At 41.3% G+C, this 19672-nt stretch overlaps 6 protein-coding genes across 7 annotated transcripts in view; 1 reads left to right on the top strand and 5 right to left on the bottom strand.

Annotated features, from left to right (window-relative positions):
- Positions 1-101: 101 nt before the first annotated feature.
- Positions 102-8305, bottom strand: LOC134197717 (glutamate receptor-interacting protein 1-like). Its single transcript, XM_062667064.1, has 22 exons — positions 8179-8305; positions 7826-7956; positions 7612-7755; positions 7478-7549; positions 4540-4603; positions 4289-4434; positions 4066-4149; positions 3936-3999; positions 3726-3871; positions 3518-3662; positions 3287-3453; positions 3086-3223; positions 2913-3029; positions 2789-2855; positions 2589-2728; positions 2388-2529; positions 2097-2314; positions 1969-2032; positions 1601-1752; positions 1496-1548; positions 482-1435; positions 102-425 (listed from the first exon to the last, which is right to left on the bottom strand). The coding sequence occupies exons 2-22, from the start codon at positions 7893-7895 to the stop codon at positions 291-293; spliced, it is 3282 nt and encodes a 1093-aa protein (XP_062523048.1). The 5' UTR covers positions 7896-7956; positions 8179-8305; the 3' UTR covers positions 102-290.
- Positions 8295-10699, bottom strand: LOC134197719 (B-cell receptor-associated protein 31-like). The gene is made up of 7 exons (XM_062667066.1): positions 10594-10699; positions 10438-10538; positions 10208-10355; positions 10009-10141; positions 9826-9940; positions 8586-8686; positions 8295-8520 (listed from the first exon to the last, which is right to left on the bottom strand). The coding sequence occupies exons 1-7, from the start codon at positions 10683-10685 to the stop codon at positions 8467-8469; spliced, it is 744 nt and encodes a 247-aa protein (XP_062523050.1). The 5' UTR covers positions 10686-10699; the 3' UTR covers positions 8295-8466.
- Positions 10700-11234: 535 nt separating this feature from the next.
- Positions 11235-12742, bottom strand: LOC134197718 (dipeptidyl peptidase 1-like). The gene has a single exon (XM_062667065.1). The coding sequence runs from the start codon at positions 12732-12734 to the stop codon at positions 11361-11363; it is 1374 nt and encodes a 457-aa protein (XP_062523049.1). The 5' UTR covers positions 12735-12742; the 3' UTR covers positions 11235-11360.
- Positions 12743-13085: 343 nt separating this feature from the next.
- On the bottom strand, positions 13086-13960 carry LOC134197720 (phosphopantothenoylcysteine decarboxylase-like). Its single transcript, XM_062667068.1, has one exon. The coding sequence runs from the start codon at positions 13903-13905 to the stop codon at positions 13318-13320; it is 588 nt and encodes a 195-aa protein (XP_062523052.1). The 5' UTR covers positions 13906-13960; the 3' UTR covers positions 13086-13317.
- Positions 13961-14771: 811 nt separating this feature from the next.
- The window catches only part of LOC134196962 (homeobox protein ARX-like), a 7988-nt gene continuing 3087 nt past the window's right edge, over positions 14772-19672 (bottom strand). Inside the window, exons 1-4 of one of the 2 annotated variants that reach the window (XM_062666190.1) lie at positions 16414-18263; positions 16114-16351; positions 15867-16054; positions 14772-15511 (exon numbers count right to left, since the gene is read on the bottom strand). In XM_062666190.1, coding sequence (XP_062522174.1) covers positions 15110-15511; positions 15867-16054; positions 16114-16351; positions 16414-16440 — 855 coding nt within the window. In that variant the 5' untranslated portion in view covers positions 16441-18263 and the 3' untranslated portion in view covers positions 14772-15109. Of the gene's footprint in view, positions 15512-15866; positions 16055-16113; positions 16352-16413; positions 18264-19672 lie in introns of those variants that run through there. The other variant, XM_062666189.1, reaches the window with a different exon arrangement.
- The window catches only part of LOC134196961 (uncharacterized), a 2268-nt gene continuing 851 nt past the window's right edge, over positions 18256-19672 (top strand). The window contains exons 1-3 of the mRNA XM_062666188.1: positions 18256-18948; positions 19032-19190; positions 19252-19672. The exon at positions 19252-19672 is cut by the window's right edge and continues 851 nt beyond it. Of these exons, the coding sequence (XP_062522172.1) occupies positions 19255-19672 (418 nt within the window). The 5' untranslated portion in view covers positions 18256-18948; positions 19032-19190; positions 19252-19254. The remainder of the gene's footprint in view (positions 18949-19031; positions 19191-19251) is intronic.

The raw sequence follows: 19672 nt of genomic DNA, 5'->3' as shown, positions 1-19672 counted from the left end.
GACTATACGGGAAGTAGGTCGCGTGTTTCAATCACAGTGCATACTAGAATGTTCTAAGTTTTAGTGGAGAGCTCACACAACATTATGTAGAACGTACCACATCATCATAGAGCAGGTGATGTTCCTTAGATCTATTAGTATCTGTAAAACGTTAATTACAATTCAAATTTTCACTAGCAAATAAATTAAGATTAAATTTTGCCTAATGTTTGCAATATCATGGTTTAGCTAATTGCTATGACAAAACCCAAGTAGAAACCCATTGCAACTTAATTATTTTTACTATCGTATTAATCGCTGTCCTTGGTCAGTGCTGGATGTGACTGTTTACGTCTCGTTATAATCAGAGAGAGTGTGTGACTTGCCTGGGCAATCAGCGGTACAACTCGGCAGCAGTCCGAGTCGTGCACGTTTGTGTCATTCACCTACAACAGCAGCGATAATCACCATACAACGAATTGATGTAAAGCTTACAACCTACCTGGAGAATTTTATCAAAAGCTTGTAGCTTTTCTATTGCTGGACCACCGGGCTTCACGGCCTTCACAAACACGCCTGGTTCTGTTGCCCCATCAGCAACACTGAAACCAAAGTCAGACAGAGAGCTCTTCCTTCGAAGTGTCACCTTCTTCACCAACACAGCAGTAGGCTTACTGGCTGCCACTCTAAATTGCTCATCAAACCGTTGACCAAATTTAGGAGGAGACCTCTTTTGTTCTCTTGTTCGAGAATTTGAAGGAGGACTATCGCTGTCTGACGATGTCTCTTTGTGCAAAGTTCGTCGACGTCTTGAAGTTTCTGCAGCAAAGGCTGGATTAAGAGGCCTCAGCTCTCCAAACCTTTTTTCTGCATCATTAATTCCTTGGCTCCAACTGCCACCGGCTGGACTCGATCCACCTCGCCTTCTACCGCTCCACGTTGCATAGCCATCTCTAATATTGTAACGAGGTTTTGAACCAGAAGTAACCTGTCCTACCCATTCATTTCCCTGCCTCGGCATTGTTTGTGTCCAGCGATGATCTGTACCAGGTGAAGAGCTATCTCCACCACTCCCCAAGTGTCTCAAATGAGCCGAAGTTAAGTTGCCTGCACTTGATCGAAGCCATCGTTGCACGCTAGGATACGACCTAAAGCTGTCTCTGTGCTCAATTGCTGGACCAACATAACTCTCATTGGCAACTTCTGACGTCGACCATGGCTTTGCTTGATACATTTCATCAAATTGTGGACTCCCCGCTGTGCTCTGCATATCTGGAGTACTTCGACCCGACTGCTTCAATGCCAACATTGCCAAACGCCTCTGCATTGATCTGTTTGACGTTGTTGATTTTTCCCGAGTGTCCTCATTCTGATCTTCGAATACTTCTGACTCAAAATCATCCTGTGGGTCAGATGTAGGCCACGTAAACTCATTCAAATGCCCCTGACTATAAGCCTGCATGTAATAACAATAACACGATTAGCTCAGATACATAAGCCTTATGAAAACCATAACCTTTGGAGAATGAATTAAAGGATGAGAATTAGCTGGTACAAACTTCACAAATCCTACAAAATTCAGTGTACAACTGTTGAAAATACATTAATCGCATTCTTTTACTGTTTGGAGCAGTGGTTGGCTCTCGACATATCTTCAATGTTACCATATCTCCTGCTGTTTGCAACAGTTTTACTGCATCTACCAATGTGTGCATACGAAGATTGACATTGTTGATAGCCAATATGCGATCACCAACTTTCAGTGTACCACTCCTACAAAATTGATAAATTCATACAACAGCACACAGGCATACAAAATACCAACATAAACTCAGCTACATGACCACAGACAAACATAAAATGGCAATCAGACAAACATGGTGGATCAAAACACACACCTGCATGAACAAACAGACATACTGAAGAACGTACAGAGCATAAACCTGGCTACTAGAGATAATAACACAAACGACAAGAGCAGCATCTTGCCTGAATGCAACACCGTCTTCTCTAAGTTGTGACACAATTATGGGATCACCAGGATTCTCAGATCCTATTGTGCGTAACAATGACATCAATATGAGCACAACTTAACCAGAACACAACAAATGACTTACCATGCACAGTAATTCCTAAACTTGCCCCACGTCTCATCAGCTCCACCGTAAACACAATAGTACCCGGCGGTCCAAGAGTGGCAGTGTCTTTACTGATCTGCAATGTGACAACATCTCCAGACGATTTCAGCAATTCCACAGCATGTTGCAATGTTGCTCCTTCCAAATTCTTGCCATCGATTGCTAAAAGCACATCACCTGGCTCTAAAGTCCCAGTCCTAAAAATACAAAAAAAATATGAAAAGATGTAAACTAAAATATTGACATCAATAGTACAATGTGTGCTCCTACCTATGTGCAATGCCTCCTTTCTTGATTTGAGATATCCATATTGGTCCACCCTTTTCTGGGTTACCATTGATTGTGATCCCAAGACCTCCACTGTGTTTAGCCAGTTTCACATCAAATGTTCCAGTGCCAGGAATCACAGACTCTGCACAAAACAAAACAACGTTGAAAGACTAAACTGATCTAAATTGACAGACATCTAACCTGCAACGTCAAACTCTAATTGAAGAGCAAGATTTCCGGTTGCCTCATTCACAACATTCCATGCTTGTTCAAGCAACATTCCTTCTGTAGACCTCCCATTAATTGCCAGGATTCGATCTCCAATCATAAACTCACCGTGTCTAAACACAAAAATCATTTGCTTGCACATCAAGATGACTATAGGTCTACATGAGACTCACTGCTGCGCAGGACTATCTAGTTCAATACTTGCCACAGTAAATGGACCAACAGACAACTTGTGAATTCCTGCAACACCAAGTGTGCACCACACATAATTGTCATTTATGTAAAATATTGTCTAACCTTGCATTAAGAAACCATAACCAAATGAGTCTGGTACTAGCTCGACATGTAGTTGTTCAGTATGACATAAGTGCATCGGATTTGCCAGAGCCAACATGCTGCCATTTAAAGAGCCAACTGCAAATAAAACAACAGTGTTACTTGCGTCCGTTGCTATAAATCAGAATTCTCACTAGAAGGTCTCCGACTGTGGCCTTGAGCAGGAGTTGGTCCTTCACTAAGAGAAGTAACTGAAGGCCTCCGTTGATGCAGTTGGCTAGTTGGCGGAACATCACTGAAATCTCGTCCTTTGGGACTCTTCTCAACACCCACTAAAAGATTTACACAACACAACTCAATGTCAAGGCTCGATATACATAGTGTACACAGCATACAATTTGAAGGAAGAAAGTTTGGTGGCAGTAGCGAGACAGGCAATACTTCCAGCTTGAGTGTAGTATCAGAGTCAACAAGCATCTGCACAGCATCGGGAAGACTCCACTCAGTCAGAGACTGACCATTAATGGACAGCACTTGATCGCCAACATGTAATGCACCACACCTACAATTCACACAAACATACACCAAATAAATATTATTGCACAACCTGCTACATGTTGACTTACCTATCTGCTATGCCAGCATCTTTGATATGTGAGATAAAGATAGGCTCACCAACAATTTGATTACCAGTCAGTGTTAGACCCAGACTCCCTCCCACAGGCTTTTGCACTTCAACCAAAATGGGACCTTGAATTTCGTCTAAATTCTCTGCAAGTTCAACAAAACATAAAACCATATTTCACCAAAAATTTCAGTGATTACTTGTCAGACCATGTAATGTGACGTCATATTCCAGTTCCAGAGTAATTTTTCGTTTCGCTGATTTTAGCAATGCAAGCACTTCAGCATGTGTTGCATGTCGCAAGTTCATCCCATTAACCTTCAACATGCGATCTCCAGGTCTAAGCGTACCGTTCCTGATACAAGCAACAATGACATTTAGTATTTATACAATGACACCGCACACTAAAGATTTGAAACCTGTATGCAGCAGTTCCTGGGCGAACATTCGATATTGTCAGTGGTCTGCCTTTCTCTGACCCACCTGAACACAATACCTTTAATCAATACACTCATAAATACTCATTACATAAAATTTATCAACTCATACCACTAAACATGAAGCCAAACGTATTTCCCTCTTTCTTCAAACAAACAAGAACTGTTTTCGTAATCACATCCTCATCATGAGAAGCTGCAGAAAGCAAATGCATCTAAGTCTAACTAATTAGTATATACAATATTTCAGAATGTTGGAGTTAGGTATACAGTAAATACAACCATTACAACAACTATTACTTTTACATGCAAAGAGACCGTGTGCATGGGCATACCCTCTCCAGCTGTTTCGTATTCAATTTCCAATGTGATGACATCTTCTGCATTCTTTAGCAAAGATATGACTTCTGAATGAGTCAGATTGTCAGTGCTTTTCCCGTTGATAGCAAGAATTCTGTCTCCCACTTCAAGAGATTCGCTTCTATTATAAAAATAATGCAAACTTAATTAAGGACTAAACCACACGGTTCACTGTAAATGTCAGTGTTGGCTAGTACCAAATTATGTGTTTTTTTAGTATACTTACTTCTGAGCCAATCCACCAGATCGAAGACCTCCAACTTTCACAAGACTTGCCTTGTCAGATCCACCTGTACATTACCATAAGTATATTATGATCATATCACATGATATAGTGCAAGAGTGAGCATGTGTTCGCAAATAGCACATAGTACAACAAAATAGCACACACCCAGTTAGCATCACTCCACATCACATTGTGATCATTTGATTTGTGACAGAATTCAAATTTCTCAACAACAAAACCCATTTTGTTAATTTAAAAGTTACAGAAGAATAAAGCAGCTAAATGCAAACTTTAATTAAGACCCATAAACCAGCTGATTTGACTTAGAGTCTCTGTACTACTACTTTTCTTGATGATAACATTACATATACATACATGTTTGCCTACGACTCCACAGGCCGCACTCATCTTGATTATTGTGTACAAAATCAAAGTTTCTTAACAAACCTGCTTTATTAAACCTGAATCAAATTAGATTTTTTTGTGAATGTACTGAGAGAATGAGAGCAGTTGAAAGTTACTTCCACTTTTCCATTTCCGGAATGGGGCGGATTAGCACGTTGACGTCATTGGAGGCACCCTATCCATTGTTGTGATACTCGAGTATGATGCGGCTTTGTGTTGCAGCAGGCTGCAACAACTCTACTAATAGTCAGTCTGGATTAGTGTATTTCAGTTTCCAAAAAATCCACAGCTTCGTAAAAGTTGGGAGAACAAGTTTGGCAAACAAGAGATGGCTGAGAAGGCCAAACAGAGCACAATGGAGTTTGCAGCTGTCACTTCGAAGAACACTTTAGCAATTTTGTTGCCACACACACACACTTGCGCAGTACTCATAATTTCACAGTAACTGCAATCACACCTACAGACATCTCACGTACAGCTGTCGGCAATTTCCGCTTCTGCATACTAGGACTTACCACGACATGTCAGACAGCCATTCACTATGTTCGTCAACATCGACAAATGAGAGCAATTCATCAGTAGATGAACTGTCAGCGAGTGGCTCAAACATATACGGTTCCACAGATCCAAACTAAAAGGCGCCTGCTGCGTCTTCGGATGAAGATGTCGCCGAACTGAGAGATTGCTCTCCCGCGTGCTCCAGCACTTACTCAACGAAAAATCCCACTACAAAGAATCCTCTGAATCACTTTCCGAATCCCTACGCCTAGCAAGATCGCTCCAACATGCCGTTTCTGAACCACTAGCAATACTAATTAGTAGGTATGACAGTGCTACTCTGCCTCCACTGACATCAGTGTGCTAAAAATCTAGAGTACACACATGTAGATCTTTTAGCTCAAAAAATAATCTTTGATTCTTGCACTGCAGTAGCCCTTCAATATTATTTCTTGAATACATTATATAACAAAATATATAATTTAATTAAGGTCTCAACAAAGGCACAATGCCATGGTTCACTACCACTGCAGTGCACTGATAATATACAAAAGAGCATGTAGTACAAATTGCTGCATATTCAAAATTAGCACAATACTAGACCTAATACAATTAAATGTGGCCACCAGATTTTTTCAATGCCCTTCTACTGTATTATTAAAACCAAGGAATTTTCGAGGTGGCGTAAAATTTTGGTACATCCTGAAATTTGTTTCAATACTAGCAATCTGTTTACAGTTAAACTCATCGGAAGCTTGAGCCTCCTCGCTGGATGCACAGTACATAGCAAAGGAGGTAGAAAGCTAGAGTTGGGTAGAGCCACGCCTATAAACGAATTTGGTCTTCTCTAGACCTTGTTTGCTTTGTTTCTGTGCTGCTGTATGTCTGGATGTACTCTAAACAATGATTGATAAGAGCTGCTTTTGTGAATTGATGTTTACATGTGGATTACACCTAAGTGGTCTAGAATGTGGTCTAGAATGTTCTGTCTTTGGGTGGTTCCATGACCTTTTTTCTCTATTGTCTGTGTGAGACAAGATGAGTCATTATAAAATGATGTTTTGTGAGTTATCCCAAGTTATCTCCATTTTCGGTGAGTAGCGACCACAACTCTGTGCTATGTAGAAAGCTAGCATGCCCTAAAGGAATGCCTGGCAGTTAAAACGTAATAGCAACTAGTCAGACGTCTCCAACTGGTAGTAAACCATACTCTGAGTACACTTTACTCTAACCCTAGGAGGATTCTGAAAGCGACTAGTGTCCACACTTCCTACCTGCAAAGCAGTCAGCTACGGTACAGGATAATACGACTGTCACGTTTTCTGCTTGACCCAATATCGCACAAAATGTATAAGTTACAACCTGTGGCAACGTTAGTCCATCAATAATTCATGTGTGCAAGTAGGCATGGTCAAACAAATTCATCGAATGCCCGCCTCTACCTTCCTACTTGAGCTGATTTGCACCAGGCAAACGTGCCTAAGTGTTGCTTCCACCACAGAAAAGCAAGAGAGTTTATAATAAAAAGAGTCAAGGCCTCCCAAAAAGTGTGTACATCCGGATGTTGCACCCACAATGGTTGAAGGCAGACTAAAGTAGGCACGTGTGTCTAAAGGTGCTTATTGGCTGAATAGTAAGACCGCGCAGGTAGTGCTGCTCTAGCTTTCTACCTCCTCTGAGTACGCAGTAAAGTGCACTAGGTAGCTAGATAATAATTGCAACACAATTTACCATGTTCACAGACATTGCTGTTGGCTCTTAGAGGTTTGACAACTTTCACAAAATTTAGGTAGAGATTTAATTTAGGTACTTCATAGGCCATGCCAAAATTACCAAAAACAAAACACTACCAAAAATTTCTTGTTTTACAGTATAATTATTTGTTAATTTATTAATTAATTAATCTAAGCTATTTACAGTCCTACTTTCACGCCGGCTGGCTAATCACATTCATAGCTAGCTAAGAAGGTTCCAGACAACCGTCAGACGGTAATGCAACTAAAATTGTTTAGTTATGTATGCAGAATGGCTGCACCTGATACAATGAGTCCCAATGCTTGTCCCGGTCGTTTCAATAATTCCACGTAGGCGATCTCCTTGCGAGTGACTATCACACGAACAGAACAAATAAAAGCCAGAAAAACTAAATCATTCGATCGCGACACTCACCCAAACGAGAAGTGGCGGCAGACACTTGAGACTGACTCTGTCGAGGTCTCCGTTGCTGATTCTTCGAATTTGAACTCATCGTATTCACAACATTCTCATCGTTTGTTTCCGACGCCGGCGCTCCAGCGGGCACTTTTCTCGTGTCTACAGTACAACACCAACGTCGACATACACATCCGACCACAACACTCAAGGTGAGGAATGTCATTGCTACCCTGCCGTGACTGTCCGCCTCCCATCTTCGCTCGCAGAGATCTGAACAGCCCTCCGACCTTGTCTTTCATTGGACCACTGCAACAAGCTTATTGTACGGCAAACGTAACGGCCACGCAGCAGCAGTCGTTTCTAGAACGAGCAGATAATATTGAGTACACACTTTCACAACAACCGACCACACAAATGAAACGTCCTCCTACACGCGAACGAATTGACAAACACGTGCGACCCCTGCAAAGTCCCATGGGGCTATCGCAAAGCGAGGAGTGAGAACCAACACGAAGTGGCGACAGCTGTCCATCGCCGATGACCGAAGTTGTGGGCAATACATTGAAAACAGCAAACACTTACTTCATTACTCAGTCCAACGACGTCGACGGTTCCACACCTCGCGGCTAACTCTCTAAGGTAGAAAGCCGGCGTTAATCTCCTTTCCAAAGCAGAAACGCAACGCAGGGCACAATGTGTAAGCTTTTTTGGCTGAGGTGGGAGTGGACCACCAGTCAGCAATCAGAATGTAAACACCCCATGCCATCTTCTCACGTGACTACCTAATTAACGAATGCCCCAACTGCAACAAATTTACGGATGTCCGTCCAGTCGTCCGTCCAGTGGTCCTCCCCTCTACACTAATTATGTCTACTGATCCTTCTTGTCTTCAGTATCACCGCCTTCCAGCTCTTTCACCTTCTCCTATAAAACAAACGGAGAGTGCAGCCCAAAAATGTCACACACAGTCTATCCAAAGTGACTGTAACCTGTAGTTTGTCATGTCCTTTGAGCAGTCGGTCATACTCATTGCTCACACCTTCTGCTTGTTTCTTGAGCGCCATCAGTTCCGTCTGAACCTTATCTGTTTCTGCAGAAACAACAGAGCAGTAATTAAATATGCATGATTAGAGAGGTTAGAAGCTGAGATAGACAATACAGGATTCTGATTCCTGGAACTCTGATACCTCACTACTGTATACATAAATAAACTACATTCAACTTTCGGAAAACTTCTAAGCAAAATAGACTTTGTCAACATATTTAGAATCGCTGTAATCATGATTGTAGTCCAGAATGGCTTCCATCACTAACACTTTATTTATCAGCTCTAGCTAGTATTTTAACTTAATTGACACCTGTATGCTGGTGGCACACACACACACACACACACACACACACACACACACACACACACACACACACACACACACACACACACACACCACACACACACACACACACACACACACACCACACGCACAGACAGACAGACAGACAGACAGACAGACAGACAGACAGACAGACACACACACACACACACACACACACACACACACACACACACACACACACACACACTTTGTTTTCACACAATGTGACATGTGATTCTAAACTAAAAGTCTGTTCTCTAGACCCTCATTGTAATCAACAAATGTGACAAGTCACAGTAAGATACTCAGTCTTTTCCAGTGTTATGCTGTTTTTGTTTCAAACTATTAATTAAAGCTCCATTAGTTATATGATTCACAACAGCCTAGATGTCTCACTTGTTATTTTTGCCCATTGACAAAAAAGACCAACTAAATTCTTGATGCTCCGATATTTGGACATGAAACCTGGACTAACCAATCAAAATAAAAAATAAAATGTAATGATCATGTGATATTTTAAGTATGCGCAGTTTTCACTGCAGTGCATAGAAAGACGAGATAACAAAATGGACACTAAAACAAAGACTCTGATACCCGGCTGAACACGGAAACAGTTGCCCTACCACATACACTTGCGGAGTCATCGATACATACTACTAGTAGTCATATAATGTTTATACTACCAAGTCATTTTACAGCAAACATAATATCATTGCGCGTGTGCACATCATTTTTGGTCAAGCTCAAAATTGGACCAGCGAATCCAAACATCAAGAAATTTAATTGGTCTGGCCTAACGGTCATCATCATACCTCAATAGTTTACTTCCTATCTCAATGTCAATAAACATGCCAACCTTTACGAGCCTCATTCAATTCCTCCTTAAGAGCCTCATTTCTCTTTTCAAGTTTAACTCTTTTCTCTTCATCTTCCGTATTTATTACAGTAGTTAGTTCCTCTCTTGCTGCTTTCTGCGATTATAAATAAATAATCAATTAATAACAATGATAAAAGCAACAATCCTCATAAACCATAAAACCTTCAGTTTATCAGCCTCATCCATAAATCGTTCAGCTTGGTCTGATGCACTCTTCGCTTGTTGCAAAGCTGCAGTGTATTTTGCTTCAAGCGAAGCTTGCAGACAGAAAGTAGAAATCAGACGCCGCAGTACACTACAAATAAGTACAACCGTTGCCTATACCAACATGCAAACGAAAACAAATTATATATATACAAACATCATAAGCAGCAGAGAAAATCCAGTAATGTAAAAATTTCTTTGACCACGAAATTTCATCATTGTGTGGTAAGTGTGAGTCTGCATGTTAGCAGCCGGATCAACCACGTCTTTTTCGTTGCCATACCTCCTCATTTGATTCAATGCGTCTGATGACACCACACGTCAAAAACAGAATGACCACGTCAGTACAAAATGCTGCATCACGTGTCTTTCCAAACTCTTACGTACCAATAAACAAGATCAGTAAGATGACAACTACAATGCCGAAGTAGTAGTTTCCATGTGTGGCCAGCCAACCGAGTAGCTTTGAATTGAAGATTCGACTCCATCTAAAAAATTAGCATTAGCATTGCATTTGAGCATTCTCTTGGCAAATTTGCACACCTTGTAGCTGATATAATCGGCAAGCAAAGCAAAAAAACCAAACCTACTTCAAAGTACAAGAAAAATGCCACTAGCACCCACTGAAAACTCATCTTGTCACAATTGTTACCCGGATAATCTAACGTGTCATGACTAGGAAGCGCGCGTTATCACTATTATGTAATATATTTATTGCCTTTCAGTAGCAACAAATAGGATTTCTCTGCTGTACTAATCAAACTTCTACCATCAATTTCGAATAATTACTTAATAATTATAATAATATAATGTATTATGATAAGTAATAAACAAGGATTATTGAATTTTTATTGGATTTACATCCTACAGTACTGTACGTTGAGAGATTGCTCAGATTGTCTAGACAGTACTGTACTGTAGTGAGACAGTAGACCATTATTTAGTATTGCTTGACTTACTTGCTTACAAACTGCTTCTTTCATCTCTTTGTCTTGTGCACTTGTGAGTGATTTGGATTGACAGAGTGCTACTGTGTCCAACAGGTGTGTAACAATAATCATAATGCATTCACACATTTACGATGACTGAGCAGTCTTAAATATTTTAGAAATTCCTATAAATTATGGTGTTTAATTAAACAATACAAAACCAGTGGGTTTAATTTAAGGATAAACACAAGCAAGTTCGGGTCCTATTGCTCACTGTATTAGTTAACTTAATAGAATACACTCATTTACCAACATCATTACACTACACACTCTACAGCGTTAGACAGATCTCGTCAATACATATGTGTGCTGTTAATCCCTTCAAGGCAAAATTGGTGTGCTCACCATTGCCATGCTTTCAAGTGCACACTCGTCTGTCCCTCGACGAATCCTGAAGTAGCCATTTTCTCCCCACGTTTTTCCCCAGCTGTTTTTTACAATCCAATAATCTTCTTTCTTCTCTTCATCTCTCCCGTAACCAACAAGCAACACGGCATGATTAGTAAATTCCCAGGGATTAAAAATAAAATTGTCACTAATGGGCATCTTCACCTCATGAAATATCCCAGATTTGTAATGCAAAAGACTGAAACATCTAGCACCAGCATTAAAAGTGACTGCAATAGGACCGTTCTTGACTAACTCCATTTGCATCAATGGAACATTGCAAGCACCAAAGAAACCACCGACATACTGATACTTTGTTGCAAAATAACGAGTGCAGTTTTTGTTGGTGTGACATTTTCCATCCTCTCCTTTATATGGATTACAATGCTCCTCCACCACTCCAAAGTCCTCAGCATATTTCCCAGCTATAAGATAAGGAAATCCCCCTTCACATCCTTGAGAATATTGAGAACACTCAACAACATCCTGCTCTGAGAACACGGGTCGAAACTTGTTCTTTGTAAGAATTCTAATTCTTGCTTCAAGCATACCCAATGACCCAAATGCATAACAGCTGCCACAACTACCTTGATTCTCAACTGGAGACACATAGTTGACACCACTCACATTACGCCAGTCAAAGTGACGAGGCAATTGTGCTGCCAACGCAACGACATTGGCTGATGCTTCAGCAGGTTTAATCGAAGCAAATGACTTCCTCACGCCACCCAAACGAGACAAAACTTCCCTCACTGTAACATTTTTCAACTCAGGATAAACAGTAGCCTTCCACAATGATTGAACAGAATTTAGCTCTTGAATATAATTGTTATCAATGACAAAGAGATCATTCAAATTTTTTGCCTGTCTGCCTGCAGGCTTTGCTTCTATATCCACAGTAGTTTGCTTCACTCCAACGTAACACGACCAGTTTGTGCCATCTACATCGTGGCTCCATCCACTCAAAGTCTCGTTGCAGATGCTTTGAGTTCCTTTGTATGCAGAGAAGGCGAAATACTTCCGGTTGTCGATAACGACTTCACATCCTTGGTTGTACACCATCGTCCAAAAGCCGGAGTTGTATTTGTCGTCGAATGCAATGTTTGGAAACAGCAGCTGCACTGTGAATGGTGCGTGTGCATCAGAGACATCGAAATGAGAACAATCTAGCGAGTTGTTGTGACCTCCGGGTCCCACGTAGTACGTCCAGCTGCCACGAATGTCATCATACGTGCAGTTTGCAGCAGTGTCAGCATTGCTATAAAGAAAGCGAAAAAGTACGACCGCTACAACAGCAGCAATGGTCATCGCGAAACAACCGGATGCTAAACAACACAATTTCACGTGACTCGTTACAAAGGACGTCACAGACAAATGACATCACAACATTACGTCACAACATTGCGTCACAACGTTTACAAGTTGTCCATTGAAAGTTGAAAACAAGTAAAAATGCTATGCGTGTACAGTCAGACTGTCACTGTTTGTGCACAATCCAAACAGCCAGCCAGCCAAGTCCCAGCCAGCCAAGCCCAGCCCACCTGCAACCTTAGTCTCGCGTAGCCAGACCCCTTTCCGTCGCGTCATCCTTCCAGGTGAAATGGGGTCTGGTGAACAGGCTTTGATGTCGCTGTGTGCCGCGTAGCCAGAAATCGCCTATCTAAAGACCGGATTTGGTTTCTTAATTAAACGCAGCCCTACATATTCATATTCTCAGCCATGTGAAAGAGTAGAAATCATATGATATTCTAAGGACAATTTAAATACATAGTGTAATGATCTAGACCATTGCAAATCTGTCTAGACAGTGTACAGTTCGAGATCTACATTAACTCAAATATGCTTATTTCTTGAATTTTACATTAATTAAATGACTAGACTCCAGTCTCAATCATGTCTCATCTCTCCGCTCCTTAGAATGTTCATTTCCAATAGCACGCAAAACCACATCCACGATTGTCTTCACTTGGGCAAGACCACCATTGCCGTAGTCGCCACATGCTAGTTTCTTGGTAACAGGAGAAACTTGGATATATCCCAAATCCTCTAGTAGTATTCCTATCTGTTTGGCAGTAAAGGGATGTTCCCACATGTGAGTGTTCATTGCAGGGCAAAATATCAGTGGCCTTTTCCGATCCCATGCACGAACAGTGCAAGTCAGTAGGTTATCGCAGATGCCATTGGCAATTTTTGCTAACGTGTTGGCATCCAGAGGAGCAATGAGCATCAGATCTGCCCATCGACGCAATTCTATATGAAGCACAGGGTCGGACAACGTCTTCCATGCATTCCATTCTTCTCTATCTGTGTAAACAGGCACTGACACACTGTCTGCACTGAAGAAATGCAAAGAAGCATCGGTCGCAACAACCTTCACGTCAAGAGATTCATTCTTTAATTCCTCTACTAAAGCTGGTACTTTTACCGACGCAACGCTGCCTGTACACCCGACAAGAACTTTGAAATCGTTCTTTGCCATCTAATCACGTGATTGTATTGGTCAGCCCCGGATGTTGTTTTAAATGCCTAAGGGCTGTCGCCAGTGACTAAGCCCACCAAATAAAAACAGGATGACAGTGAAACCTGTGCAGCGCCCCTCGCTCTGATTAATTTTGAAACAAGCTTGCAGGGCAAATTACTCTATCGAGTTAACACTCTAGTCTAATAATCACCAATAATTAACTAATGACTCACCACGTGTCCGGTATATCCATCTGTTATCGTCTAATTCGGTGTTTAATAGTTATACAACAAACGTAGTTAGAAAGAGCAACTCAGATTATAAACATAAATTGTCTTAAATTATATAGATAGCTATGTAAGCAGTAATCTGTTAGTACCATCTGTACGCAGTTCTCTAGCTACTAATGTAATTCCTAGAGTGAGAATGTCCTAACTAGCTAGTAGTGTGACTACAAACCGAGATGTACCTTAGACAAAGACAGGATTCATTCAGAAACGACTGTCCTCAAGATTTAAATCGGTCACTTAAATTAATTAATTGCCTGTACAGTACGTACATGAACCCGTGCGTGTGTGGCTCACCACTTTCGCAACTGTAATGCATCCTATACGTATTTCATCACTAATAAAAGCTTTAGTAGAATGGATGAGAACAGGTCATCAACCAGCCAAAAGCAGTCGTCAACCAATTTACAATAATAAAAGCCACCCACCTATCCACCACACAATCCAACTAAGAGAATGACACTCATTCAATAGGCTGGCTAAACTAAAGCAGCAGCCAAATTATCTCTGCAGATTACCTTTCACCGAAGTGCAATAGACGCAAAGATGTAAGAGCGCATACCCTTAAGTGAGAAGCCAAATGAGAACACTTGAGAAGACGTGCCTTTATTGATTCAACAACATTCAGTTGTGGTAAAGACAACCTGATTGGTCTCGTCCTGTTGACATCAAATTATTTGTGTAAAATAAATATTGCTCTAAAAGTGGCACTCAATATCTTAAACATTTCGCCACCAAAAGAGTAATAAAGAAAGTCTCAGCCATGACATGCCATTGAACGTAATCAGTCTCTTGGCATGCCTGCCTCATTCACAAAAATAAGATTTAAAACAATGGTGTGGGGGTCAGCTATGTTTAGAGTTCCTATATTTGCTCTCGATTGCAGCTATGTTGGAGAGACCAACAGAGTTGAGATAGTCAATGTGTGAAGTGAATCAGAATAGTTTTCTGACTTGAATTAGGCTCATTGCTGTTGCATGTTCACGAGCTTTCAGTTCTTGACTCGCCAAACTCATCCCTTGCGTCGAATCAGAAAAACAAATACCCGATGGAAAATAATCCATGAGGGAATTGACTGGATAGACTGCTGGATGACGACGCTGATGATGATGAGGAGGAGAAGATACTTGAGTGGAAACGACATGTCGTCCAGTGCACAATGGGTAGCCTACTGGATGATGACCATAGAACAGACCGGACATGGGAATAAGATGACCTGGTAGAGGAGCAGCTGGAATGCGGAGATAAGGATGAGTATCAGTGGCAGTGTGCGTGTACAGAGACACTCTGTGTTTGTCACTCTTTCTCCATTTTGCTCTTCTATTTTGAAACCAAACCTGGAACAAGACACAGCCAAAGCTTAGTATTAACAACAGAAACAGTGTACGCATTCCAGAGGGAAAGGCGCGGTACCAAGACCACCTCAATTGCCATAGACTTGTTCCGTCCATAGAAGTCTGACACAATCAAGTAGAGAGACAATTGATTCTTAGCTATTTGGCTTCAGAACAGACAGCACTAAGGTCGCCTAATTGCTTGCCAGAAATGGCCAGAAAACTGAAGCCCAGACCTAAGCCCTCATCTCTTGTCACGTATAAAATTGAGCAAAGTTCCGTTTCTAAACCCCTGTCTTCCTGCTTCATGGCAGTCGGTAACCATAGATTTAAGAATTTTCTATTACTTAGGACATACCTGTACTCTCGGCTCTGATAAGTTGACTCTCCGTGCCAATTTCTCTCTCATGAATATGTCTGGGTAGTGTGTTTTCTGGAAAGCTCTCTCTAACTCTTCCAGCTGATAGGCAGTGAAGGTCGTTCTTGTTCTTTTCAGTTTGCCTGTCATGTCATTTGATGTCTCTGTCGTAATTTCTGCCTTGCAGGCTACACAAAGCAGTCTCATTGAGGTGAATGGATGAGTGCATGAGAGCTCAAAGACCTACCATTCTTGTCTATGGAAGCTATGGTTGACGGTGAAACACTCCTGTCTTGTCCGTCCGTATCATCATCATGAAGTTGAAGCAAAGTCTTGATTGAGAACGCAAAATTTCCACTGTTACATGATGGCTGGCCTGCAGATGACGGTGAGCTTGTAATCGACTCCGAGTCTGAGAAACACATCGTCATATTTGCCGACCTTTGGTGTGAATTCATCCTTACCAACCGTGAAAGTGAGGCAGTCTAAGGCATGTAGAACAGAAGAGTACTCTTATGTAATAGGTCACCTCATTAGGAGCACTAACGTCAATTAGAGCGGACAGAGAAAACATTCAAGAGAGCGGTTAAGTACCATCTTGCCAGCCCTCAATGAATTGGATCATAGAACAGTACAAAACGCGCCGAAATTAACATGCTCTAAACCCATTAACCTCTTACGAGTCTGTTTTTGTTCATTACACTAATTATCCAACCCACAACGTATTCACACCTGCTAGAACACAAACTAGTAAATTTTGACCACTTGTAGTTGCCTTCAAATCATTTCATATTTAACATACCACTTCACACCACATGTAGTCATTTCATCCTGACTCCTAAGACCCTTGGCTACATCATTAGCTCAACATCCAGAAGAGAAGAAACTCTAGCAGGTCAACGCGTGCAACATTTACGTTAATCAGGCTTCTGGTACAGATAGAGTATCACAGACCTATAAACCCATCAAGTTTCACCTATCCACTGCACTAATGTTATAAGGATGAAACCCGTCATGAGGGCGTCAGTTAGTCTATATAGCCTAGCAGAACAAGTCACTCCATTTTCTCTAGAAGAATTATGATATTCCAACACATCATTGTACACAACAAACGCCTAATGTCTGATCAAATTGCGTCAATGTACAAATATCACCACACTGAGTCTCAAGAGCCAGACAGACCTGCAGCTAACACTTGAGTGTTTGATAATGAAGGAAGTTTGCTTATATAATGCACGCCGACAAACCTTGCAGTTTGTGAGCACACAACATTTGTCAGAAGCTAAACTAAAAACAAATTCAAGCAGATGGTGACACCTGAGCGGCAACCTCTAGATCAATTTACACAAAAATGCAGCATCATTCATTTCCCACTGTATATAACCACACTACGTCCATCCTACTCACTGACAATGCTTTTGAAACAACAAAAAGACTACATTCAACATTGACTGATTTGCAATGTTGCAGCAACTACAAGACTGCATCGACATTTTGAAACATAAATACACTTTCGTTTGTACAATGTATCCTAAACTACAAGCAAATACAACCAGACAGTTGATGTATTTGTAGTTTGACAATCTAATTATAAATGTAACCAAATCATGCTACATACGGGACAACAAAGATGATCAATACGTTGTAGATCAGTGTACACTTAAAAGTCAGGGTTGCTAAGCTCTTTCAGGCACATCTTCTTGTCATGCTGATTGTACTTCTTGGAAAGTGTATTTGTGTATGAAGTGAAACAGCAGCCAAAGGCACTACATTGGATTAAAACCAAGTTATTTTTGGCCTAGCTGGTAGAAACAGTTAACATTATTTGATTAGCTTTAGCTGCCACCGTGGCTTGTCGGCTACCATAACTTGAATGAGCAGTCATCATGTATTCATGTATGGTCTGCAGTACTACAGGCAGAGACACACACCGCAAATTTCTTGTCTGCCACAAAAGATGTCTTTTGATAAACAGTCATCAGTGCAGTCATTTTTGAACCTCTGCAAGTGCTGCTACTTTACTTGGTCTATTTCACCAAGGTTTGGGGATCGTTAGACAAACACTGACTGTGGCAAGCAGGAATTAAGTCTCTTGCATACACCAGTACGATGATGTCTGTTATAGACTGACTATAGACTACATCACAAACATTAATAACTGTCTTGAGTATTGTTTCTCTAGCTACACTTAATGCTATAGACATTAGACCAAAGTTCTCCTACTTAAGCTTGCTTCTGCAATATGTTCAACAACATTCATACACTCATAACACTCTAGTCTTCTATTGACCACAATTTCTTTTGACTAATACAGTAGTATGATTCAGTCAAGCGTTGGAATCAACTTTGGTTATGCTCTTGAAGCTCTTCCAACAATAGAAATAGCAATTTGAAGAAAAGCTCCCCTGCAATCTGGCTGAATCTAGAGTCAATCTACTAAATAATGAAGCTGGCCAGACAGGATATACTTGTGTAGTATTAAAGATACAGTCCCAGTAGCACACCAAGTTACAGGTTCATTGATCGCCATACACTAAGACACAAATATTAATTAATAATGGCTGTCTTTTCATTAACTGGTAGCCTTTGACCATATAGACAAGCTGCATTAATCCCTCTAAATATAGTATGATGTAAGTAAGCCATGCGGTTTCACCAGGTGATGTCTCTGGCTTACGACGTTGAGCCTATATATAGCTAATAATGATCTGCAGAGATGCACGTGCACACGTGTATGTACATACACTTGTATCATGCACACGTGTATGTACATACATTTATTTTGTATCATGCAATTAGCTAACAAGTGGTGACAAAGAATGTTGTTACCCACAGCAGAGTCATTAGGCAACACGTACAGCACATCAGAAAGAAGACAAAGCAATGGGACATGATGCATGCACAAGGAATGTCCTTTGGGGAGTTGCAGAAGAAAATCTGTTCCCAGAGATTATTACCCTTCGATTTACTTTACCTAGATGTGCTCTGTTCTGTCTAGGACCTCACACTTTGCCACATGTACTGCCGGTTACTCTAAGTTGGCGCAATGATCGAGAAATAGTTAGCATAACCTCATCCATAGGTATCGTCAAATCACTAACCGTAAATGAAAAACCTACGTCAGACCCGCAATGCGTAGTAGCAGCTCTTCCTGTTTGTTTACAGAAGGGCGCAGGAATGCGGAATTGCGCAGACGCAAATGATGGTTGGTCATGGAAATCACATTACTCAGCATTGCTCCAGAGAGGAGATGAAGTATAAGTGTGGCTGTGGCCGTGTTTCATCATCACTTTATATCAGACTAAACCGCTCATCATCAGAAAGGTGAGTCGATCGGTTGCCTCACGAGCATGCGCGCAGTCTTACACCCTTATTGTGTTCACAGCTAATGTGTCGGAGGATGAGCAACGGCAACGCAAACAATCGTAGATCGTGGGCAGTAGACGATGTCGACTACACGTGTCTTACTACCCTTCCCATGCCGTCTAGGATTTATGTTCACGACATGAGTGAGATCGATGGTTCTGGAGACGAAACAAGTGAAGCGAGCTCGGGATCGAAGCGAGCAAAGCTGAGCAACACCAAACACAAGCGGACATCACCAATCAAAGCTTTCTTTGGAAGATTCAAAAGTGAAGCACCGCCTACTATTGCAGAAGAAACAGAGCAGGAAGACAGCAATGCTCAAACAGACAAACAAGTACACAAGTCCGGCACTGTAGGTGGGAAAAAGAAGATGAAACTGCTGAGTGAACTGCGATTCAAACTGTCTTCTCGTGGAGGAAAGAAATTCATTAGGTCACGGA

This window comes from Corticium candelabrum, chromosome 22, assembly GCF_963422355.1.
Source record: "Corticium candelabrum chromosome 22, ooCorCand1.1, whole genome shotgun sequence".
NCBI classification, from domain to species: domain Eukaryota; kingdom Metazoa; phylum Porifera; class Homoscleromorpha; order Homosclerophorida; family Plakinidae; genus Corticium; species Corticium candelabrum.
Note: the sequence above shows the minus strand (reverse complement) of the source record. Positions and strands in the feature narration are given on the sequence as shown.

Coding starts and splice junctions, on each gene's coding strand:
- LOC134197717 (XM_062667064.1), bottom strand. CDS start 7,895: ATGAAAGACAAGGTCGGAGGGCTGTTCAGATCTCTGCGAGCGAAGATG. Junction 4,150..4,288: donor ATACGAAACAGCTGGAGAGG/GTATGCCCATGC, acceptor TGCTTTCTGCAG/CTTCTCATGATGAGGATGTG. Junction 3,030..3,085: donor CCACAGTCGGAGACCTTCTA/GTGAGAATTCTG, acceptor TTTTATTTGCAG/TTGGCTCTTTAAATGGCAGC.
- LOC134197719 (XM_062667066.1), bottom strand. CDS start 10,685: ATGAGTTTTCAGTGGGTGCTAGTGGCATTTTTCTTGTACTTTGAAGTA. Junction 10,142..10,207: donor TTTTCTCTGCTGCTTATGAT/GTTTGTATATAT, acceptor ACTTATTTGTAG/TGTACTGCGGCGTCTGATTT. Junction 9,941..10,008: donor ATGAGGCTGATAAACTGAAG/GTTTTATGGTTT, acceptor TTATAATCGCAG/AAAGCAGCAAGAGAGGAACT.
- LOC134197718 (XM_062667065.1), bottom strand. CDS start 12,734: ATGACCATTGCTGCTGTTGTAGCGGTCGTACTTTTTCGCTTTCTTTAT.
- LOC134197720 (XM_062667068.1), bottom strand. CDS start 13,905: ATGGCAAAGAACGATTTCAAAGTTCTTGTCGGGTGTACAGGCAGCGTT.